The sequence below is a fragment of the Macaca thibetana genome, chromosome 11 (assembly GCF_024542745.1).
Source record: "Macaca thibetana thibetana isolate TM-01 chromosome 11, ASM2454274v1, whole genome shotgun sequence".
NCBI classification, from domain to species: Eukaryota; Metazoa; Chordata; class Mammalia; order Primates; family Cercopithecidae; genus Macaca; species Macaca thibetana.
Genome location: NC_065588.1, coordinates 109,152,745 through 109,177,933, shown reverse-complemented (window position 1 = coordinate 109,177,933; position 25,189 = coordinate 109,152,745). Strand labels below are relative to the sequence as shown.

General features: G+C 46.5%; 2 protein-coding genes across 4 annotated transcripts in view; both read right to left on the bottom strand.

Annotated features, from left to right (window-relative positions):
* The window catches only part of CFAP73 (cilia and flagella associated protein 73), a 198,874-nt gene extending 190,417 nt beyond the window's left edge, over window positions 1-8,457 (bottom strand). The window contains exon 1 of the mRNA XM_050749861.1: window positions 8,454-8,457. The gene's annotated coding sequence lies outside the window, so the exon portion shown is untranslated. The remainder of the gene's footprint in view (window positions 1-8,453) is intronic.
* Window positions 1-18,931, bottom strand: part of OAS3 (2'-5'-oligoadenylate synthetase 3) — a 28,387-nt gene extending 9,456 nt beyond the window's left edge. The window contains exons 1-10 of one of the 3 annotated variants that reach the window (XM_050749654.1): window positions 18,421-18,931; window positions 15,438-15,555; window positions 12,361-12,536; window positions 10,052-10,290; window positions 8,941-9,094; window positions 7,836-8,180; window positions 6,084-6,366; window positions 2,855-3,030; window positions 850-1,100; window positions 295-439 (exon numbers count right to left, since the gene is read on the bottom strand). In XM_050749654.1, the coding sequence (XP_050605611.1) occupies window positions 295-439; window positions 850-1,100; window positions 2,855-3,030; window positions 6,084-6,366; window positions 7,836-8,180; window positions 8,941-9,094; window positions 10,052-10,290; window positions 12,361-12,536; window positions 15,438-15,555; window positions 18,421-18,597 (2,064 nt within the window). In that variant the 5' untranslated portion in view covers window positions 18,598-18,931. Of the gene's footprint in view, window positions 1-294; window positions 440-849; window positions 1,101-2,854; window positions 3,031-6,083; window positions 6,367-7,835; window positions 8,181-8,940; window positions 9,095-10,051; window positions 10,291-12,360; window positions 12,537-15,272; window positions 15,556-18,420 lie in introns of all 3 variants that reach the window. The other 2 variants (XM_050749655.1, XM_050749653.1) reach the window with 2 other exon arrangements.
* Window positions 18,932-25,189: the final 6,258 nt, after the last annotated feature.

Below are 25,189 nucleotides of genomic sequence, written 5' to 3'. Positions count from 1 at the left end.
AGCCAGAGACAAGTGTTTGCCTGATCCCACAGGGAGCGCTGGACCGTGAATTGTATCAGAGTCGGTTCCGCCTGGAGACAAAGTTGGGCCTTTTGTAACCCCGTGTCACTCAGGCACTGGCTGGGACATAGCAATCTGTGCATTTCACGGAAGGCAAGTCTCCAGAGAAGGGGTGGCTATGAGTTGTCAGGAGCCAACACTCCTAGCAGCGGGGGATGGGTGCACCGGCAGGTTAAGGGAACCTGACTAGAAGGCAGGGGCAGGGCCCTCTGCCCCCAGGACCCTCCGTCTTACCATCACATCCCAGGGCGGCATAGATGTCCCATCTCTACTCAGAAAGCAGGCCTGCATCCCCAGCACTGCTGCTTCCTGGGCCAACAGCTCCCAGCTACCCTGGCCCACGTTCCAGGTGGGATCAGCAGGGTCCAGGACCAGAGGTCTGGGGGCACAGCAAGAGGGTGGGTGGGGAAGGTGGGAGTCAGTGAAAGAGGAGGTGGGTGGAAGGGCTGAAAAGGGGTGTGAGGGCTGGAAAGAGTGTCAGGACCTCAGGGTTGGCTCAGTCTTGCCCACATGCAGAAGCAGACTCAATTGGCTGCCTTGGTTGGAAAGCTATTGGGTGGCCCCTTCAACCGAGAAATACTATTTTATCATGCTAATAAAACTGGCCCTGGTTTCTTTTGGGACTCCTTATGTCCACATTTCCTCAGCAAAGAGTCCAGAGGGAAGCAGAGTGAGGAGCGGGATTCCCACCCCAAACCCTACCTTGGAGCCCTCCTGGATGACTGACTCCAGGGTGACGGTGGGGAGGAGAAGCATAATTAAGCCCGGCAAAGGGAAGCGGGTCTTCACCTGGGTTTTCGAAGCTGGCCAAGAAGGTGCATTCTCATGGCTGGGTCCTCAGTGCTGTAGTTGACCGTCCAGTAGACACAGAGCTGCTGATGCTGCTGCACGAGCCCTAGCACTGTCCGGAAGCCTTGGGCCATGTCGAAACAGTCCTTCCCGCAGCCCTGCTCCCAGGCGAAGATGGTGAGGAGCTCCAGGGCATAGGCTGGGGGCAGAGAGGCAGGGGCTGGCCGTTTTCTTTTCTTCTGAGCCGCAACCTGTGTCACCCAAGGCCAAGATGAGTGATTAGTGGATGTGAGCTGAGTATGGCCATAAGCACTTGGGGCAGGAAGGGAATATAGAAAACAGAAGTGCAGAAAGAATAGAAACTTGCTGATGCTTCTCATTTTACAGGTGGGTAAACCGAAGTTCAGAGGAGGGTAGTGACTTGTCTAAGGTCATACAGTGAGACTGAGAGCTCAGATGTGGCTTTTGCCCAGTGTCTCCCCTCAAGGAATTTGGAAATTTGAAACATCTTGAGTGTGTAACTCTAATTGAAGATGGAAGCATTGACGAATCCATCCATCACCAGCCTTTAGGAATATTTTAACATTAATCACATAACATAGGGTGGTTGTACAGGAATAGAGGCTGCAATGTATCCATCTTGGTATCCCAGTGTCCATCACAAGAGTTAGTAATAGCAGGTGCTCGATAGATGTTTGTTGAATATAGGGATGCATGAATGCAAGTCAGAATTCAGAGAAGTATTTAGTAAGGGAACTCCGAAGGATGCTCAGAATTTAGTGCAACTCAAAAGAGGCAGCAAGGCTGGGGCGCGGTGGCTCACACCTGTAATTCTAGCACTTTGGGAGGTCAAGGTGGGTGGATTACTTGAGCTCAGAAGTTAGAGACTAACCTGGGCAACATGGTAAGACTCCTGTCTCTACAAAAAGTACAAAAGTCAGCCAAGTGTAGTAGTGCATGCCTGTAGTCTTAGCTACTTGGGGGGCTGAGGCAGGAGGATTGCTTGAGCCCAGAAGGTTGAGGCTGCAGTGAGCTGTAATAGAGCCACTGCACTCCAGCGTGGGTGACAAAGTGAGACCCTTTCTCAAAAAAAAAAAAAAAAAAAAAAAAAAAAAGAAAAGAAAAGAAGAAAAAAAAGGCTGTGAAAGATTGTATTGGCTGATGTAACCCAAAAGCCCTGGAGTAGGCACAGGTTGATCCAGGAGCCCATAAGGAGTCATCAGCTTTTCTGTTCAGATCTTTTCTGTTCAAGTGCTCTGGTTTTTCTGTCTTGGACAGGTCCTTACCATATGGTGGTCACTGCCAGCTCTAGGCTTCCAGAAAGCGGAGTTTTCTTTTCCAAAAATAGAGATGTGGTGGGAGTAACATAAGCAAAAGTTTGGAGGTGGGAGAAAATCAGAGAAAACATTTGCAGTGTCAAAAGAGAGAAGTGGATGGGCTAAAGAGGGACAGTGAACCCCAGGTACAAGAAATGAGGACTTTAGAGTTGACGGAGAAAAGATTTTTTCTAACAGTGACTTCCAGATCTGGGCAGGAAATGGAGGATGGAGGAGGCCGGTCCTTTTGCTTTGGATGAGCAATAAGAAGCCAAGGAGGCCGGGGGCGGTGGCTCAAGCCTGTAATCCCAGCACTTTGGGAGGCCGAGACGGGCAGATCACGAGGTCAGGAGATCGAGACCATCCTGGCTAACACGGTGAAACTCCGTCTCTACTAAAAAATACAAAAAAACTAGCCGGGCGAGGTGGCGGGCGCCTGCAGTCCCAGCTACTCAGGAGGCTGAGGCAGGAGAATGGCGTAAACCCGGGAGGCGGAGCTTGCAGTAAGCCGAGATCCGGCCGCTGCACTCCAGCCTGGGAGCGAGACTCCGTCTCAAAAAAAAAAAAAAAAAAAAAAAAAAAAAAAAAGAAGCCAAGGAGGGGAGACGTGGGTGTAGGGGAGGAACTGATTGGCTGGGGTGGTTGCCATGACAGTGGCGGCTTCCTGGGAGGAGCCAGGGGCAACTCACCTGGCGGTACCAGTGCTTCACCAGCAGAATCAGGTTCTTCAGCTTGGCGGGGCGAATGTTCACGAAGTTCCTCCGCAGCTCTGCAAAGCAGGCCTTATGTTCGCCCTCCTGGCAGCCACTGCTGAGGAGCCTCGAGTAGACCTGGGGATTTGGTTTGGTGCCAGAACTGAGCTGCCCTGTAGAAGTTTAAAACACCCTGAGTGTGCAACTCCAATCGCAGACAGCAGCATTTACCAACCCATCCATTCACCAGCCTTTATGAATATTCTAACATTAATCACCTAACATTGCAATCAGTAATACACTATAATATTGCATAACAATCAGAGCTATCATTTTTTTCAGTATCAATTCTGTACTGGATGCTTTTTAATAATTTTTGCTAATCCATCCAGTAACTGCACGGTGGAGAATCTTCTATTTATTTATTTTTAAAAAATTTTCCCTGAAAGCTGAAAGATGGATAATCTTGACCCAGAAAAGCTGTGTCACATAGTGGTTAAAGGAGTGAGCTTTGGAGACAGATAAGCCTGGGTTCAAATCCAAGCTGTGTGATTTTTACCTCTTTGGGTATAGTTTCCTCATCTGTAAAAGGGGGATCATAAATAGCACCTGTCCTTCTAAGGTTATTGTAAGAATCAATTGAAATCTACATGTGAAGTGCTTAGAACAGTGTAGAATCATGTGCTCAATAAGCAGTAATTATTGCTATTATTAACGTTATCTTCCAGAAGAAGAAAAACAAGACAAAGAGAGGAAGCTACAATTGAGTCTCATCCCTCACTTTGGTAAGGCTGGCCTCTAAAATAAATGCCTTCTTCATGAAAAGTGACTGCAAAAGGTTATCCACTGGCAGAGAGGGGCTTTAAGGAAGCTTGCTGCTAGGGCTCTGGGGGGGCGGGAAAGAAAATCCCCTGTGAGAAACTGGGACCCCCATCCTGTGCTAGATGTGGATGTGAAGTCCAAATGTACAGTATCTGCATGGCGAGGAAAAAAAAAAAAAAAAGAGAGAGAGAGAGATGAAAAGCCATGGAGGATGAGATAAGAAACTATCTAACAGGAGTTCTAGAAGTAGAGAATAGAGAAAATAGGGGAGAGGCAGTATTCGAAGAGCTATTGGAAGACATCTCCCTAAAACTAAAGGAAGAATTGAGCTCTCAGATTCAGGAGGGACAGCACGTTTCAAAGAGGACACATTAAAAAAAAATCCATACACAGATACATCAAAGAGAAGCTGAAGAATACTATGAACCAAGAGAAAGTCTTAAAAGCCAACAAAAGGGAAATCAAAACAAAATGAACAAACAAAAAAACCACGCACACAAACCAAAAAACAGATCGTTAACAACAAAAAATCAACAACTGACAGAGACTTCTCATCAGCAACAACAGGTAAGAAGACAGCAGAACTAAGGAAAACAAGTGTCAAGCATCCCATTCAAGCATGGAGGTGAAACAGAAAGGGCTTTAGACAAAGTCTGAGAAAAATTTGTCACTCATAAACCCTTTCTGAAAAAGTACTAAAAGATGTATTTCTGTAAGAAGGAAAATGAATCCAGAAGGAAGAACTGGACATCGAGTAGCAATGGTGAAAAAATTTGTTAATTATATTAATAGGTTTTAATTTGCACAGACTGTGAAAACAAAAACACAAGAAACAGTCTCCCCTATTATTAGTGACTGGTAGTTTAGTTCCAAGATACTATTAAACCCGTGTAAATTATTATATCATTGTTGCTTGTTTCATTTTTGTCTTTTAGCTTTGTGCTGCCTATAAAGGGTACAATTTAATAACACATACTAGGAAATAAAGAGTGGAGAGGGTACATCAGGAAAATGCCGACAAAAGAGGACTGCGGCTCTGTTAATATCAGACAAAAGGCTTTAAGACAAAGATAACGTTTAGAAGTAATGAAGATTATTACTTAATGATAAAAAGTACAATCCAATAAAGTATAATAATTATATGCGTATATGTTCTCAATAACATAGCCTCAAAATATTAGAAGCAAAACTTATTGCAAGGAACAATGGATAAGTCTCCATTCTGAGTAGATTTTAAGATATCTCGCTCAGAAATTGAGAGACTAAACAAAAAATTATCTGAGCAAAAGGTCATAAGCTAGATCTAAAGAACCTATATAGAAGTCTGCATTCAGCAATGAAAGCATGCGATCTTTTTTCTTTTTTTTTTTTTTGAGATGGAGTCTCACTCTGTCTCTCAGGCTGGAGTGCAGTGGTACAATCTCAGCTCACTGCAACCTCCACCTCCCAGGTTCAAGTAATTTTCCTGCCTCAGTCTCCCGAGTAGCTGGGATTACAGGTGCATGCCACCAAGCCAGGCTTTTTTTTTTTTTTTTTTTTGTATTTTTAGTGGAGACAGGGTTTCACTATGGCCAGGCTGGTCTCAAACTCCTGAACTCAAGTGACCCACCCGCCTTGGCCTCCCAAATTGCTGGGATTACAGGTGTGATCCACCACGTCTGGCTGGAAAGCATGCATTCTTTTCAACCATGGGCAACCTAAGAAATGCCAACAAATTCCAAATAATTGATATCACATAAAGTATGTTTTCTGACTACAGTTTTAAAAAAGATAATAAGTAAATGTCAAAAGCAAACAAAACTCCAAAACATTCATTTGGAAAGCTACTTCCAAATATTCATGGAAGAAACAACAAACAATGATGTCATAATTAAAAGTACAAAATATTTAGACCGGAATGAGGATAAAAATTATACATGTCAAACAAAAGATTTACCCTGTAGCTAAAGTGGTACTGAAAGGGAAATCAGTAGCTTTAATTGCATTGACTAAAACTGACAATTACTAAGCTAAGATTCACCTCCAAAAGTTAAAAAAAAAAAGAACCATAAAGTAAACCCTTTAAAATAAGGAAGAAAATTGTAACATGAGAAATTTCTTTAAAAAAAATACCAAGCAGATATGCCTACTGTTAGCATTTTTTAAATCTGAATTGGGGTACATGGGTGTGTGATGTCTGTCGTTTTCTGTATGCTTGAAACGTTTCATAATTAAAATCTTTGTAAAGTTAAAGCACTAAATAGTTGTAAGATTTGATGGTGATGATTACTTTCAGTATCTCAAAGTCATTTTCAGTGCTTGGTCAAGTAGGAGAATTATGATCACAAAGAGGAGGCAGGCACCCCAGTTAGACGGGGACCTGAGGTCCCTATCGTTCTCCAAGGGACACGCTGGACGCCCTCACCCAGAGCATCAAAGGCAGGCAGCAGGCTAACATCTGTCCATCTCTTCGGGGCCGTCGACACCAGCTGGAACTGCAGAGCCTCAGGCACATTCTGCTCAGGAAACTGAAGGCTCAGGCCAGGGACCTGGCCCTGCCACCAGGATTCTAGCTGCGCTCGCATCTCATCAAGGATCTCTGCGCGGCGGGGCCCCTGGTCCTTGTAGTCCGTGAAGCAGTTGAGGAAGATGACGAGTTCAACATCACAGCCATCCCTTAGGTCTGTGCCCCGGCCAAATGATCCCCCCTGGGGAGGGAAGTACAGCTCAGACCAGGGAACTTCTAGGAGCCTAGGAGTCAGACTATGATCCCATCACCTGCGCCCCATCTACAGCCTGGAACCTGCCCTCTTGCTGATGTCAGGTCTGGGCACTATGACAGAGGCCGACTGCACGGGTCCTGTGAGCTCTTAGAATTGTGACAGAGAGTCAAGTTGTAACTGCCTGCACCTGCCCTCTGATCCATGAAGCCTGAGCTAAGTCAGGCCAATCTGCAGCAACAGATAATGGAGGTGGGGCTGAGTAGGGGCAGCGACCAAACATTTTAGCCTACTCTCTGCAGCGCCTACTGACTGCACATCTGGGCCAGCAGTTGCAAATTGAGGTCCCAAGGCGAAATAGGGCCTGCAGTTGTGCTCTGTTGCCCTGTTTCCATCAATTCCCTCCCTCCCTCCTTCTCTTCTTCTTTCCTTCCTCCAACAAACATTTAGTGAGCTCTTACATGTAATGTGATACCACACGGGATATCACACATATCCCAGTACATGTCAGTGCTCACTAAATGTTTGTTGCAGGAAGGAAAGAAGAGGAGGGGATACAAAATTTCTGTTCTCCTGAAACTTACATGTTGGCTGGGGGAGAAAAGGAAAAATGCTAAGCACTGAAAGGGGGCTGGTAGTGCAAGACTGCAATTTTATTTTTATTTATTTATTTTTATTTTTAAGATGGAGTTTCACTCTTGTCACCTAGGCTGGAGTGCAGTGACACGGTCTCAGCTCACTGCAACCTCTGCCTCCCGGGTTCAAGCGATTTTCCTGCCTCAGCCTCCTGAGTAGCTGGGATTACAGGGGCCCGTCACCATGCCCGGCTAATTTTTGTATTTTTAGTAGAGACAGGGTTTCACCATGTTGGCCAGGGTGGTCTCGAACTCCTGACCTCAGGTGATCCACCCACCTTGACCTCACAAAATGCTAGGATTACAGGCGTGACCCACCGTGCCCGGGCAAGACTGCAATTTTAAATTGCGTGGTCAGGCCTCAGTGGAAGAGGACGTCGGATCAAGAACCTTGAAGAGGAGAAAGAGAGAGAGAGAGAGACAAATGGATGGGGAAGAGAAAGCCACTACAGAGGCCTTGAATGGGCCTGTGAACCTGGTAAGCTCAGAGCAGCCAGGAGGCCAGTGTGGAGTAAGTCAAGGCCAGAGGGAGACCAGGGCCCACCCTACAGGACTTGAGGCCTCTGCACACTGTGAAACCATGGAGAATTTTGAGCTGAGGAGGCAAGTGATCTGATTCTTGTAATAGTGTTTTAAAAATTGTATCATTAAAAAATGAAAATCTAAGCTGGCACTTACATATATTTTATTTAAGCCAGCAAATCATCCTTCCCGGGCCATGCAGTTCCCCAGCCCGACCTCAGCTCCATTGCTGTAACTCCTTCCCTTTCCCACGCTGACCCCTCGAGAGGGTCCCCCCGTGTCTCCACTGGCCCAACTCACTTTGCTGACTCTTGAGACCTTGTGAACACAGTTCTCACGGAGGCGGCGCAAGATGATATCGATGGCCTTTTTCACCTGCTCCTGGAACTGGGGGCTCGGCTTTAGGTGGTCCTGGATGAAGCGGTCCAGCTCCTTGGTGGGGATCTGAGACAGGTCCAAGGCCATTCCCGGCACAGAGGGGGCGACGCTGGCTGCCCCAGCGGGGCCGGGAGCTGGGCATGAAGGTGCTTTGCTCCCTGCTCTTGGGGATACAGCATCGAGGCTCTTGCTGTTTTCAGGGGTCTTCTGGTTAGGGTTTAGCTGGATGGGGTGGCCCAAACCTGAGCATCTGGCACGTGGAAGGCCCTGGAAGGTCGTTGAAGGAGCTGCCTCAGCCAGGTGCAGAGGTTTCTGCATCAGCCCAGTGCCTTCTCTCCCCAGCTCCCGCCTTTTGTACAGTCAGGGTGACTGAGGCTTAGAGAGGGGAAGTGGGAGGGCCACAGCTAACCCACCTGGCATCTTTGGGCAGAGTTGAAAAAGGTGCCTTTCTGAAGGGACAAACTGCAAAATGGGTGCCCTTGTTATGGGCAGAAAGGCCTGGTAAGCAGACCATAGGTGCAGAAAAACAAAGGGCTCCTTCCCCCGGCAGTTTCAGCTTGAGCTTCGTGATAAGACCGTTTTACATGCCTGCTGCCCTGTGAATTTTCATTTATTTATTTATTTATTTTTTGAGACGGAGTCTTACTCTGTCGCCCAGCCTGGAGTGCAAAGGAGTGATCACGGCTTATTGCAACCTCTGCCTCCCTGGTTCAAGCAATTCTCCTGCCTCAGCCCCTCGAGTAGCTGGGATTACAAGCACCCACCACCATGCCTGGCTAATTTTTGTATTTTTAGTAGAGACGAGGTTTCACCATGTTGTCCAGGCTGGTCTCGAACTCCTGACCTCAGGTAATCTGCCCGCCTCAGCCTCCCAATGTGTTGAGATTACAGGCATGAGCCACCGCGCCCAGCCACCCCTGCTTTAAAAAGCCTGTTCTACACCATATGGCACATAGTAGATGCTCAGGAAACATTGGACACATAAACAAAGTGCAAAACCCAAGGGTCCTGGGACCCCCTCACTTACCGGCCCCTGCCAAGGCTGCACTGGATCCCCCATCCCGTTCAGAAAGCATGGGTGGTCACAGCAGGATGCTGCCTCCTGGGCTAGCAAATCCCAGTGCCAGGCTGCCCCATTTCCCAGGTCCCATGTGGGGTCGGCTGGGTCCAGGATCACAGGCCTGCAATTTCAGAGAGACAAGAAAGTTCTGGTTAGCAAGAGGGCTCTAGAGTGAAACGGACCTGGTTCCAATCGCATCTCTGCTACTTTCCAGCTGTGTGACCTGGGACAAATGATTTACCTTCTCTGAACTTCAATTTCCTCGTCTGCAAAATGAGGATAACAACATTGCCTGCTTATCATTGTCAACCTTGGCTGCACGTTGGAATCACAAGACACCAGGATCCACTCTCAAGGGCTCTTGAGTTACATCCTACAATTCAGCAATTTCATTCCTAGGTATATTTCCAACAGATATGCATATGCACCAAAAAAACATGTCCAGAAATGTTTATAATGGCCCTATTTGTAATAACTCCAAGTTGAAAGAACTCAAATGCCCATCATCAGTAGAATGGACAACGTATTTTGATAAATTCACACAATGGAACACTATACAGCAACAAAAAAGAATGATCCACAACTGTATAGCTGAATCTCCAAGACTTAATCTTGAGAACAGAACAAGAAGCCAGACACAAAAGTACATGTGGCATGATTCCATTTAAATAAGATTTAAGAAAAGGCACAACTGTAATCTTAAAAGTGTAAGTGGGGTTATTTTGGAAGGTTACTGACTGAGAGGGGACCAGCGAGGTGCTGGAAATATTCTACCATGATCTGGGTGATGGTTTCAAAGTATGCAGTCTTCACACATTCATCAGAACATGCACTTTCTGCTATACATCAGCAAAACATTCACACATAAAACATGTGGGGTCAGGCACTGGTATATTTTTTAAAACTCCCCCAGGTAATTCTAATGTGCATCTGGGCTGAATCCAGTGAATTAAAACATGTACATGCAGCATTTTGCTTTGGCCTACACCCAAGCACTCAGTAGATGTGACCGATTTTATCCTTGTTAATTATCTCCCCCTGGCCCCAGGACAGGAGAACAGGTATTATTAGGAGGTACCTGGGTCTCTCAAGCTGCCGCTGCAAGAACTGCCCAACTGCAGGGTCCTCGAAGCCATAGTTGACAGTCCAGAAAACACACAGGTGCTGATGCTGTTGGATCAGGTCCAGGACAGTCCGGAGGCCTTCGGCCAGGCTGAAAGCATCCTTCTTACAGCCTTGCTCCCAGGCGAAGATGGTCAGCAATTCCAGAGCATAGACCGGGGGCAGCGTCTCTTCCCACAACCCCTGTAGGCACACCTGTGAGAGGGCATGGCAGGGGACTCAGAAGGATGAAGGAGAGGAAGGAGAGCCAGCTCTCTGCAGAACCAGACTGGGGACCTTCCAGGCTGAGCCTGAGACAAGATGCTGTGTTCCAAGCCTGTTCCAAGAACAAGTGGCATTTCTCACCAGCCCTCACTGGTAGCTTCAGCAAAGTGGTTGGCTCGTATGACGGGGGAGTGGTGGGAGGGAGGGGTGTAAGTTTCAAGTCCCAAGGAGGCAGGGAGCAGTCAGAGAGAAGCCAAGGGTAGTCTCAAATTGCTACCTATCCTCAAATAAAGGTGAAGCAGATCTGGGGTCCCAGTTCCGTGGATGGTTGGAGAAGGGTACCAAGTTGTCGCCCTTTCACCCCTGGAGTGGGGTGGGGCAGCGGGCCAGGACTCTGTCCTTCCCTCCTCACTCCAGCTGTCTATCCCCCATCCCCAAATGCATGATTTCTATTTGTGAACCATACACTTGGGATCTCCATGTACCAGGGAGGAATTACTCCATGCCAAGGCAAGAATCCCAGGCCTCTGAGTAACTCCAGAGGGGATGCTTCAGCTTGCCAGAAGGTGACCCACCTGACGAGAAGCACCCAGCATCTCCACATTCCCTCCACTCACGCCCTCTCTTTGGGGGGATAAACACACCTGGGTGCACATGTGTACCCACCACCCAGATCAAGATAGAATTTCTAATGCCCAACCAAGCTGGCTCCACAGTTGTATTAATTAATTATTTAATTTATAGACAGAGTATTGCTCTGTTGCCCAGGCTGAAGTGCAGTGGCTCAATCATAGGTCACTGCAGCCTTGAACTCCTGGGCTCAAGTGATCTTCCCACCTCAGCCTCCTGCATAGAGAGGACCACAGGCATGAGCCGCCATATCCAGCAGTTTGCCCCTTTAAGAAGTACCAGGCTATTAGCATTTTCTGCCCCTGGAGAATCCTATGTGGAAAGAACCTGAGTAAGATTTACCAACGCATATATTTATTTATGTGCAAGTGGAGGAAACAGAGGCCCAGAGAAGGCTAGGAACTTGTCCAGGATCACACAGCAAGAAGATGGCTGAGCCAGAATTGGAATCCAGAATCTCCTAGATAGACTGCTTATGATGACTGGTCCATCAGAATGACCAAGCCATGTGCTACAAGATTTTGGGGGAGCTTGTTCCCCCATCTCCAGGCATAGACTTGGCACACTTTCCCCAGTGCATAAGAGTCTGGCAACAAACATGAACAGAGCCAGGGAGCATCCCTGAGGCTGGGGAGGGAGGTGTACCACCTCCACATTTCCTCATACCATACCAGACAGGCCAAAGTCCTGAATATGAACAGAAATACAATGGGAAACAATACGATGGCAGGAAATATGAAAGAGTCATTTTACAAAGTCAGGATAGGGAAAGACCTCTTTTTTTTTTTTTTCTTGAGATGGAGTCTGGCTCTGTCACCCAGACCGGAGTGCAGTGGTGCAATCTTGGCTTACTGCAACCTCTGCCTCCTGGGTTCTAGTGATTCTCCTGCCGCAGCCTTCCAAGTAACTGGAATTACAGTAGTCCCAGCTACTTGGGAGGCGGGCGCCTGAGGCAGGAGAATGGGAGAATGGCGTAAACCTGGGAGGCAGAGCTTGCAGTGAGCTGAGATCCAGCCACTGCACTCCAGCCTGGGTGACAGAGCCAGACTCCATCTCAAAAAAAAAAAAAAAAAAGATACACTAAGAATAACTCATTTTTCAAAGGATATATGAGAGTACATTAAAATTTAAATATTTTGTCCTACAAATAACCTTTAAACAAAGCAAAAGCCCAAGTCACAGACTGGAAGAATACGGGAAGAATGCATTATATTAACTAAATAAGGATCAGTATCCACAATATATAAAAAGCTTCAACAAATCAATAACAAGACAGCTAACCCAGGAGAAAATAATGCACAAGGTACATAAACAGATAATTTCCAGAAAGAGAACATGAATGGCCACTAAATGTATGACAACAGTTTCACGACTATGGAAGTACAAAGCAAATAGTCACATGTCTGGAGCAACCCTCCCAAGGGGCTTCACCTGGTGGTACCAGTGCTTCACCAGCAAGATCAGGTTCTTCAACTTGGCTGGGCGAATGTTCACAAAGTCCCTCCGCAGTTCTGTGAAGCAGGCCGCATGCTCGCCCCTTTGGCAGCCACTGTTGAGGAGGGTAGAGTAGACTTGTGCCTTGGGTTTGACTCGAGAGCCGGCCTGACCTGTTGGTGTGAAGCACTGTGAGTTAGGAAGGGCACTGAGGACACAGGATGGAGGGCGGTGGGCAGCCCATAGGCTGAGGTGGAAGGATTGCTTGAACCCAGGATGGAGGTTGCCGAGCTCGGCCTGGGGCACTGAGAGAGAATGGGAAGAATTTGGAGGGGAAGAAATCTGGCAACATGGGAGTCGGGGGACTGGGAAGAGAGCCCGGAGCTTTTCAGGAGTCTGGGAAGAAAAGTGGGCCTCCAGAATGCAGTGGGAGAGTCCCTCCCTCCCAAATGGCCAGGCAGTCCTTGGAGCAACAGCTCAAAGAAGAGCAGCTGCATTCTAAGATGGTTAAACAGGAAAGATACTTCCAGCTGAGTCAGCAGTACCTGCAGCCTGGCAGCTCTCTCCTCCCTCCGTGAGCCTTCCTCGAAACACCACTCTACATACCCTTAATTAAGAGGTGTCACGGAGAGGAAAATGATGCCCAAGCAATAAAAGGCAAAAAGCCCTGATCCTTTAGCAGTGGTTGTTGATATTTTTTACTACAGGCCTGGGGCTGTGGCTCACACCTGTAATCCCAGCACTTTGGGAGGCCGAGGTGGGCGGTTCACCTGAGGTCAGGAGTTCGAGACCAGCCTGGCCAACATCGTGAAACTCTCTCTCTACTAAAAATATACAAAAATTAGCCAGTCATGGTGGCACTCACCTGTAATCCCAGCTACTCCAGAGGCTGAAGCACGAGAATCGCTTGAACTCAAGAGGCTGAGGTTGCAGTGAGCTGAGATCATGCCACTGCACTCCAGCCTGAGGCACAGAGCGAGATCAGAAAAAAACAAAAACAAAAACAAAAAACTATCTATCTATCTATCTATCTATCTATCTATCTATCTATCTGTCTGTCTATCTATATTTTACTGCATACTGGGCACTGGACTGAAGGTCTTTACATGTATCTCCACCACAACCCTATGAGGCAAGTACAGTTCTTCATCCCATTTGATAGCTGAGAAAGCTGAGGCACAGAGAAATTCCATGCTTTGCCCAAGGTTATACCGCCAGCATGCGATGGAGTCAGGATTTGAGCTCAGAGCCGGTGGACTTTACAGGATGCACCTTTTCCTCCACCACTCCCATGGGCATGACTTGGGAGAAGTAAACACTCTCCATAATTCCCTGAGGTTGCTGCTACCGCTTGCCTGCTGTGTGGCTTTGGGTGGGTCACTGTATGTCTCTGAGCCTCAGTTTCCCCATTGGTGAAACTGAAGCTGAAACAGTACAGACCTCATAGGTTTGTTATGAAGAACTGATGAGATAAAACATGTCAAGTTCTTGGAATAGTTAAGCATTTAATAAGTAGTAACTATTATGACTAATATATGTGTACCCAGCCTGGGTGTGGTGGCTCATGCCTGTAATCCTAGCACTTTAGGAGGCTGAGGCAGGTGGATTATTTGAGCCCAAAAGTTCAAGACCAGCCTACTGGTCTTGGTGAAACCCTATCTCTATTTAAAAAAAAAAAATTAGCCAGACATGGTGGTGCATGCCTGTAGTCCCAGCTACTCGGGAGGCTGAGGTGGGAGGATTGCTTGAACCCAAGATGGAGGTTGCAGTGAGCCAAGATCATGCCACTACACTCCAACCTGGGTGAGAATGAGACCCTGTCTTAAAAATGTGTGTGTGTGTGTGTGTGTGTGTGTGTACCTAGTAAGTGGATACACTAGGCATGGGGTACCAGGCATAGGGGATGTGGCTACCTGCCCAAAGGATAAAGCTATCCCCCAGATCATCAAGGTAAATAATGATAATAATAACAATAATAATAGAAACAACAACAATAATAGAAATAATAATAGCAAACACTCTTACAACCCTTACCACATGCTAGACATGTTTTTTTTTTTTTTTTTTTTTAAGAAGTCTTAGACAGATTGTAGGGGCAAAATCACAGCCCCCTGCAGCCTCCACTGCCTGGGCTCAAACAATCCTCCCACCTCAGCCTCCCCAGTAGCTGGGACCACAGGGAGGCATGCACTACTACACCTGGCTATTTTTTAAATTATTATTATTTGTAGAGACTAGAGCTTGCTGTTTTGCCAAGGCTGATCTTGAACTCCTGGGCTCAAGCAATCCTCTCATCTTGGCCTCCCAAAGCTGGGATTACAGGCACGAGCCACTGCGCCTGGCCCACTAGGCACACTTCTATGTTTGATTACATATATTAATGCATTTAATTCTTCTGACAACTCGATAAGATTACTAATATCCCCATTGGTATTATCCTCATTTTACAGATGAGGACACAAAGACATATTTTTATCTTAAGCACAGGTATATTACGAAGAATGCAAAAATCACATTAATGTTTTCAAGATAAAATACAAGATTTTGCAGAAATCTGGTTTTGTCCCCAGGCCCCTACTGCTAGCCACATGTCCACTTGGCTTAGCTTTCGGGAATATTTGTGGAAGGGCTGAGCAGTAACTGCTCCAGGCAGTGGCTGAGGGAAACTACCAGACGCCTGTGGGAGGGCCAAGCATCTTGACAGCAGGACCACAGATCCAGGAGGAACTGGGCTTTCTCTGCCTTTGTCTGGCACAAGTCCAATATGTTTAGTCCCCAAACTGAGGCTGAGAGAGGGGTAGAGGCTGGCCCAGGTCACATAGCAAGTCGGTGGCTGGGCTAGAATTGGAAGTCCTGTGTTGTTCCCAGTGATCTTGCCCCCAACCCTGGAACAGTCCAGGAACCCTCACCCAGGACATCGAAGGCAGGCACCAGGCTAACATCCATCCAGTCCTCAAGATCTATGGATGTCAGGCGGAACTGCAGGGCCCCAGGCACGCTCTGCTGAGGAAACTTGAGGCTCAGACCAGGGACTGGGTTCTGCCACCAGGATTCCAGCAATGCCCACATCTCACTAAGGATCTCTGCACGGCGGGCCCTCTGGTCCATGTAGCTCTTGAAGCAGTCGAGGAAGATGACAAGTTCAGAATCACAGCCACCCTTGAGAGCTGTGCCCCGGCCAGAGGAGCCTCCCTGGGCAGAGAAAAATAACTCAGAATTTCATACTGTCCAATTCTAGTGGCCTTGCAACCTGGCAGGCGACTTAAGTGAGGTGAGGGTGCTGGGGAGAGACTGTGGCCATATAGCTCTAGATGTTGAAGCCACACAGGAATGTAGGTCCAGGGTAGCCAGGCTTGAGATTTCAAGAGAAGCAATTTTAATATGTAAATCCATGATTTTTTTTCCATAGAAACAGGGTCTTGTTCTGTCACCCAGGCTGGAATGCAGTGACATAATCGTGCTCACTGCGGCCTTCAACTCCTGGGCTCGAGTGATCCTCCTGGCTCAGCCTTTCAAGTAGAGACTACAGGCACATGCCACCATGCCTGGCTAGTTTTTACATTTTTTTTTTTTTTAAAGAGATGGAGTCTTGCTATGTTGCCCAGGCTGGAGTGCAGTGGTTATTCACAGACACGATTATAGCTCACTGCAGCTTGGAACTCCTGGGCTCGAGTGATCTTCCTGCCTCAGCTTCCCAAGTATCTGAGACTACAGGCATGCACCACCGTGCTGGACTAAATCCATACTTTTTATTTTTGTTTTATTTTTGAGACAAAGTCTTGCTCTGTTGCCCAGGCTGGAGTGCTGTGGCACTATCTCAGCTCACTGCAACCTCCATCTCATGAGTTCAAGCGATTCTCCTACCTCAGCCTCCCGAGTAGCTGGGACTACAGGTGTGCACCACGACGCCTGGCTAATTTTTGTATTTTTGTAGAGATGGGGTTTCACCATGTTGGCCAGGCTGGTCTCGAATTTCTGACCTGAAGCGATCTGCCCTCCTTGACCTCCCAAAGTGCTAGGATTACAGGCCAAGTAAGCCACTGTGCCAGGCCTATAGCCATGATTTTTAAATGTTGGCAACTAACTTTTTAAAAACTCAAGACCACAGGTAAAACAAATTCTGCTTTGCAGAACACACGTTCGCAATCTTTGCTCAGAATGGGTACAGAACTGCGGTATGACTCAATTTCTGAGACCTGTGTGATCAGTGTTTCTTTCGGCAAAGCTTCCAACCTGAGGATTTGGAAAAGAAACTCCTAAACATTGTCAGATCCACTGTTCTGTGTCTGGGATCTGACGTCTCTACTCTCACTTCCAACACAAAACAACTGTGATGTAGTTACATGTGGTTGCAGATATGGGGAGTGAGGCTCAGATGGTGAAATGAGTTACGCAGCCAGTAAACAGCAAGAACCAGGATGGAGCCCTCCAGGAGCAAGTCTTGCCCCAAACTGGGACCCCCTACTTATCCCGATGATTATGCCAGTCCTTTTACTTCCAGCTCCCGCAATGTGGGGGCTGCTGACAAAGTGGGAGGAGGGACTATTACAGGCTGGGCACTTCCTGCACGTTTCACACACTTTCATTGAACCTTCCTCACAGCCCCGGAAGGAAGGTACCAATTTACAAAAGAGGAAGCAAAAGCACAGTGCTCACTTTATAAAGGAGGAAATGAAAGCACACGGAGATTGTGCTTGAGACCCCCTGCCTGCCGTACCCCTTTCCAGGGAAGCTAGGGATGCCAGGACTTTCTCTTGCTGCACAGAAATCCCTCCTGTCCGTCTCCGAGGTAGAAACAGGACTTCACACCTCCTAGGCAACAAGTGTGTCCTCCTTCCCCACCTCCCAAGCTGAGAGTCAGCCCCAGGAAACCACTAGGTGCTCTGAGGCCATTTCTACTCTGCGTTTTCACTCCCTCTCCTGACAACCTCCAAATCTGCTTTAGCACACCCAGGTTCCCTGGGTCCATCCGCTCCTGGTACCCCCGAATTTACCCTGAGGATAAGGTAGCTCATGACTTGTCTCCTCCCTGAATCTGTGAGTGTCCTGGGATCACAGTGGCAGTGTGGCTGTATTTAAGTGACAAAAAGTGACCTGGAGCCTGGGCAACATGGTGAAATCTCATCTCTACAAAATATGCAAAAATTACCTGGGCACAGTGGCTCACACCTGTAATCCCAGCACTTTGAGAGGCCAGGGCAAGTTGATCACTTGAGCCCAAGAGTTCCAGACCAGCCTGGGCAACACGGCAAAACTCTATCTCTATAAAAAAAAAATGCGAATAATTAGCCAGGAGTGGTAGTGTGTGCCTGTAGTGCCAGCTACTTGGGAGGCTGAGGTATGAGAATAACTTGGGCCCGGGAGGCGGAGGTTGCAGTGAGCCAACATCGTGCTACTGCACTCCAGCCTGGGTGACACAGTGAGACCCTGTCTCAAAGAAAAAAAAAAAAAAGTGACTCAGAGCAGTAGTTTAGCGTTTAGCCTCAGTTTCCCTATCCATGAAACAGGTACAATAATACCTACCTCACTGAATGTGGGGATGAAACGAGGTAATACTCATTTAATGAGATAATTTTCATTGCTATTTGGTAATGTCTCCATAAATTGGGCTATTCTGGCTGTTACAGAGTATTATTACTTCCGTATCCTTAGGGTCTGGCATAGTGTGAGGCCCCCAGCCTGTTTGAATGACTGGGTGAATGAGTGAGTGAGTGAGTGAATGAAAATGGATGAGAGGCAGCCTCTGAGAGCAGAGATGCAGGAATCAGGCTACTTGGATTTGAATCCTGGCTGGGCCTCTTACAGGATTGGACACGTCACTGTGCCTCTCTGTGCCTCAGTTTCTCCATCTGTCAAGCAGACTTAAGAGTACCTACCTGGCTCGTATGTTCAGGGGACTTAGCACAGGGCTGGCACATTGGAAGTGTTTGTTAAAGAAATGAATGAGAGGTGCACAAGTGGATAAAAGCCACCCCCACCGTAAGGCTACGTGAGGCTTAAGCGTCCTCCCAGGACTGTCCCCTTTGGACACATAAAGACCCCGAGGTGGCACCTCACCTTGACGATTTTCAGCACCCGCGGGGCTGCAGCTCCGGGGCGGCCCCCGCGCTCCCTCAAGGCAGCCGCCAGGGCGCCCAGGGCGCGCCGCGCCGTCTCTGTGAACTCCTTCCGCGGCTGCAGCCTTGTGGCCACGAACCTGTCCAGCGCGCTGGCCGGGGTGCGGTACAAGTCCATGGCTACCTGCCGCAGCTGCAAGGGGAAGCAGGGCTCTGGCGCGGCCTTCAGATTTCTGGTTTCCCTGCTCGGCTCTCCGCACCACGCCCAGCTCGGCAGGACCTAGGTCGTCGGTCTCGCGAGTGGCGTGAAATGGGGACCAGCACTGCTGGTCCTGTCTTCCTTAGGTTTCACTCCTCCTCCCCAAACTTGGTAAATTCCCTGCTTTCAGTTTCGTTTCTTTCTAGCAGCTCCTGGATCTGGCACCCGCTTCCTGGCTCCCTTCCCAGCTACAACTTCCTCTCCTTCCTCTCCTTGCTTCCAGCCGTCCCTGCAACCACCAGCTGCAACGAACTAATCACAACCTAACAAAGTATCTTGACAGAAGTAGGTCCACAGAACGTATGGGTACATACTGAGTAACATACTCTGAGCATTTCAGAAATGTGCAGGTTTTACGTGAAAAATTTTTTTTTTTTTTTTAATTTATTTATTATTATTATACTTTAAGTTGTAGGGTACATGTGCATAACGTGCAGGTTTGTTACATATGTATACTTGTGCCATGTTGCTGTGCTGCACCCATCAACTCGTCATTTACATCAGGTATAACTCCCAATGCAATCCCTCCCCCCTCCCCCCTCCCCACAATAGGCCCCGGTGTGTGATGTTCCCCTTCCTGAGTCCGAGTGATCTCATTGTTCAGTTCCCACCTATGAGTGAGAACATGCGGTGTTTGGTTTTCTGTTCTTGTGATAGTTTGCTAAGAATGATGGATTCCAGCTGCATCCAAGTCCCTACAAAGGACTCAAACTCATCCTTTTTTATGGCTGCATAGTATTCCATGGTGTATATGTGCCACATTTTCTTAATCCAATCTGTCACTGATGGACATTTGGGTTGATTCCAAGTCTTTGCTATTGTGAATAGTGCTGCAATAAACATACGTGTGCATGTGTCTTTATAGCAGCATAATTTATAATCCTTTGGGTATATACCCAGTAATGGGATGGCTGGGTCATATGGTACATCTAGTTCTAGATCCTTGAGGAATCGCCATACTGTTTTCCATAATGGTTGAACTAGTTTACAATCCCACCAACAGTGTAAAAGTGTTCCTATTTCTCCACATCCTCTCCAACACCTGTTGTTTCCTGACTTTTTAATGATTGCCATTCTAACTGGTGTGAGATGGTATCTCATTGTGGTTTTGATTTGCATTTCTCTGATGGCCAGTGATGATGAGCATTTTTTCATGTGTCTGTTGGCTGTATGAATGTCTTCTTTTGAGAAATGTCTGTTCATGTCCTTTGCCCACTTTTTGATGGGGTTGTTTGTTTTTTTCTTGTAAAGGATACAAAATTAATGTGCAAAAATCACAAGCATTCTTATACACCAGTAACAGACAAACAGAGAGCCAAATCAGGAATGAACTTCCATTCACAATTGCTTCAAAGAGAATCAAATACCTAGGAATCCAACTTACAAGGGATGTAAAGGACCTCTTCAAGGAGAACTACAAACCACTGCTCAGTGAAATCAAAGAGGACACAAACAAATGGAAGAACATACCATGCTCATGGATAGGAAGAATCAATATTGTGAAAATGGCCATACTGCCCAAGGTAATTTATAGATTCAATGCCATCCCCATCAAGCTACCAATGAGTTTCTTCACAGAATTGGAAAAAACTGCTTTAAAGTTCATATGGAACCAAAAAAGAGCCCGCATCTCCAAGACAATCCTAAGTCAAAAGAACAAAGCTGGAGGCATCACGCTACCTGACTTCAAACTATACTACAAGGCTACAGTAACCAAAACAGCATGGTACTGGTACCAAAACAGAGATATAGACCAATGGAACAGAACAGAGTCCTCAGAAATAATACCACACATCTACAGCCATTTGATCTTTGACAAACCTGAGAGAAACAAGAAATGGGGAAAGGATTCCCTATTTAATAAATGGTGCTGGGAAAATTGGCTAGCCATAAGTAGAAAGCTGAAACTGGATCCTTTCCTTACTCCTTATACGAAAATTAATTCAAGATGGATTAGAGACTTAAATGTTAGACCTAATACCATAAAAATCCTAGAGGAAAACCTAGGTAGTACCATTCAGGACATAGGCATGGGCAAAGATTTCATGTCTAAAACACCAAAAGCAACGGCAGCAAAAGCCAAAATTGACAAATGGGATCTCATTAAACTAAAGAGCTTCTGCACAGCAAAAGACACTACCATCAGAGTGAACAGGCAACCTACAGAATGGGAGAAAATTTTTGCAATCTACTCATCTGACAAAGGGCTAATATCCAGAACCTACAAAGAACTCAAACAAATTTACAAGAAAAATTTTTTTTTTGAGACGGAGTCTCGCTCTGTCACCCAGGCTGAGTGCAGTGGCCGAATCTCGGCTCACTGCAAGCTCCACCTCCCGGGTTCACACCATTCTCCTGCCTCAGCCTTGCGAGTAGCTGGGACTACAGGTGCCCTCCACCTCGCCCGGCTAGTTTTTTGTATTTTTTAGTACAGACGGGGTTTCACCGTGTTAGCTAGGATGGTCTCGATCTCCTGACCTCGTGATCTGCCCGTCTCGGCCTCCCAAAGTGCTGGGATTACAGGCTTGAGCCACCACGCCCAGCCGGGATGTGTTCTAAACACCACTACCACCACCAATGATAATAAAGCACACTTGGAGACTCTCACTGACTCCTCCCAACGACCATGGTGTAGGTGCTACTATCATCACCCATTTGACAGATGAGGAAGTTAAGGTACAGAGGAACTAGGTAACTGTCCAAGGTAACACAGCTGGAAAGTTGTCTGACTGGATTCAAACCCAGCCCAAGCCCACAGAGCTGCCTTCTTCAGAAGCCAACTCTTCCTAAATAATTTATATGTGTAATGCAGTTCCAATAAAAATTCCATTTTTAAAAACTGCAAACACACGATCTAAAGTCTGTCTGCAAGAATTAAAAATTATTTTGGAGGAGAAGGGAGGAAGGAAAGTCAGTCAGTTTAGAATGGTACCTTGCACAACAACACTACATATTAAAACATTGTAAAGCTGCAATAGCAAAATCCTCTTGGAACCGGCACAAAGCTAAGCGGACTGTAAACTCTAAGCTGCAGAGTGGAGATTTGAATCCAGGACCATTGCACTTCTATCTTCATGGCCTGTCTCCTCCTTTTTCTGCTTATTTCTTGCTGCTTCTCCACCCAGGTTCCCAGAGACTGCACGCCTGAGCTCTCTTCCAGGCCTGGTCCAAGCCGTAGCCTATCTCCTCCTCCTCATCTTACTAAAAACTCAGGGGTCCTCTCTCCTGTCTGCTCCGGGATCCCGCATTTACTCTGCCTCTGGGTACGTTTCAGGTAATAGTCTTAACAAGTGCTTCCTGACATCGCATGTTAACTGAAAGGAAATAGATAGGATTAGAGTGTGAATTTCAGAGGTCATGGTCAACTAGAGGGAGAGATGCTGGGTGGGTAGTATGTACATCACAACATACGTAGTATGCAGTATTTTGAGTAGTGAATGCTGCATCACTTGGAATATTCAAGTATGGGAAGGAGACTATTTTGTAGGCCAGGTGTTGTGGCGGGGATTTAAGTCAAGGGATTCAGCAAGATTTTCATGCTTGTCCATTAACCACAGTCTTCTTCCTGAGTCACAGGCCACTTTAGAAACTTTCTATTCAAGATAGTGGATTGAACACAAGCTCAAAATTCTATTAAAATAGCAGCAAAGATATATTAAAAGCATAATGGAAATCAACAGGGTTGGAAACTGAGAAAAAGTGGAGTCAAGGGAACAGGACATTTGAGGCATTTTTAGAAGATAGAACGCAGAAGGGTCAATATTGGGTCAGGATGGTGGACTGAACATATACACAAGCCTTCAACGTTCATCCCAGGCCTCTAGAAGTGGCAGGAAAGAGATGGAAAAACTTTAATAATGTCGCTGGGTCCTAATCAGAGGTGCCCTAGATAAACCCGAAACTGAGATCCCTGGCAGAGATACAGGATTGGATGAAGGAGGAAATTGCAGCCAAAACGCATAAAGGAGGGGGTACCTATGCAGAGTGGAAAGGATCTGAGGAGCTGCAGGCTCTAGGCAGTGGATTGAAGGAGAACAGACCCTAGGTTAACTGTCACGGTTGTCAGTTGTGCTGGCATAGTAATGGCAGCCTCTAAAGACATGCGGTCTCCCACCCCAACCTTTCTGTGTTGAGTAACACAGAAGTGCAGCAGAGGTGCCTGTTTAGGGAGGGAGCAGTGAGGGTGGGGCAGAGAGGCAGGGAAGTGCCCAGCATACCTGGCCACATCCGGAAAGAACGGGAAGCCCTGTATGCGGAAGACTCGTTCCTGGCACTTCCCCTTTTCTCACCTCTGCCTCCGGATGCAGTAAGAAAGTACCAACTTCACAGGGAGACAAGCAGAACATCCCCAGTGAGCAAAAAGCACACATCCAAAGGTGCCAGATTATTTTGGGAGATTGAATGCTATGGACATAAAAACTCACATGTAAGGACATTAAAATAATCAATAAAGGAGAAGGAGTCTTCTATGGTCTGAATTTGTCCCCCAAAATTCATGTGTTGGAAACTTACTCCCCAGTGCAGCACTTGGGAAGTGGGGTCTAACAGGAGGTGTTTGTGTCATGAGGGCTCTGCCCACATGAATGGATCATGGCCACTATGAAAAGAGCTTGCAGGAATGGGTTCATTCTCTTCTGCTTTTCTGCCATGTGAGGACATAGCGTTCCTCCCTTCCAAAAGACACAGCATTTTTCAAGGTGTCATCCTGGAAGCATAGAGACCAGGCCTTAACCTGCTGAAGCTTTTATCTTGCACTTCTCAGCCTCCGGAACTGTGATACATAAATTTCTGTTCTTTGCTAATTACCTAGTGGCTTTCTGTTTTAGAAGTACAAATTGCACTAAGATGGTCTTAGAAATATATAATTAACATCCTCAGAGGGGATATTATTTGTAGATATTATATCCATTATAATTATTCATTGTATTCATAATTATTCATCATATCCATGAAATAAGAACAGTTATGAAAATCAACAACCACCACCATCACATTGGAAGTGAAAAAATAATGCAAAATAAAACCAAAGATGAACAGAAAAACCAAACCTTCTCCATAGATGGGCTGAATAAATATACCTGAAGATAAAATTGGTAAACTGGAAGATGGAATGGAGGAAATTACCCAAGATTACAGGAAAGCAGGACATAGAAAAGAAAGGTATAAAAGACAACTTATGAGATGTGGAAAACAGATCCATTCCTTATTCTTATAAATATTTATTGAGGCCGGGTGTGGTGACACACACCTGTAATCCCAGCACTTTGGGAGGCCAAGGCGGATGGATCACCTGAGGTCAGGAGTTCGAGACTGGCCTGGCCAACATGGTGAAACCCCGTCTCTACTAAAAATACAAAAATTAGCTGGACATGGTGGCAGTCACCTGTAATCCCAGCTACTCAGGAGTCTGAGGCAGGAGAACCACTTGAACCCCGGAAGCGGAGGTTGCAGTGAGCTGAGATCGCACCATTGCACTCTAGTCTGGATGACAAGAGTGAAACTCTGGCTCAAAAAGAAAATAAATAAATAAATAAATAAATAAATAAATATTGAGTGTTTTCTTTATGGTAGGCACTTGTCTAGCACAGAACATGTGTGGTGAGTAAGTGAAAAGGCCTCTGCTCTCATGGAATTTATATTCTAACAAGAGAAGATGCACAAAAAATTAATAAGCAAATAAATGAGAAAACGTTGGATTCATGGTTAGATAAAATCTTAAGCAGAGGGTGTTTCTTGGGGCTCTTGGAATTAGAAGGCATATCTGGACAGGTCACCCACACTTGTGGGTGTAACAAAATGTCTCAGAATGTCTGTTACAAATTCTGTTACTTACTACTGTCAAAGATATTCTTGGTTGATACAGTAGCAAATCATCTACTGTTCTCCTTGGAAAACTTGCTTGTTGCCTATATGTAAAAGGTGCCAGTATCCACCCACAGATACTCTGTCTTTTTGCCTGTCTGCTTAGCCAACTCACTCACCACCTTGTACTGTCCCAGGAAGAAATTGCCACTGGTTTCTTTTTGAAAAAGAATCTTCTTTCTTCCTTCCTTTCCTTCCTTCCTTCCCCTGTCCTTTTTTTTTTTTTTTTTTTTTTTTTGACAGCGTCTTGCTCTGTCATCCAGGCTGGAGTGCAGCAGTGCACTCTTGGCTCACTGCAACCTCTGCCTCCCGGGTTTAAGTGATTCTCCTGCTTCAGCCTCCCAAGTAGCTGGGATTACAGGTGACTGCCACCATGTCTGGCTAATTTTTGTATTTTTAGTAGAGACGGGGTTTCACTATGTTGGCCGGGGTGGTCTCGAACACCTGACCTCAGGTGATCCACCCACCTTGGCTTCCCAAAGTGCTGGGATTACAGGCATGAGCCACCGTGACCGGCAGAAAAAGAATCTTCTGATGCATCAAAAGAATAAGATGTATTCATGGATGGATAGAAGGATGAAGAAATTGTAGATATGCTATCAAGCAAGTGCAGTAAAACATGAATTGTAACATCTATGTGGTGAGTATG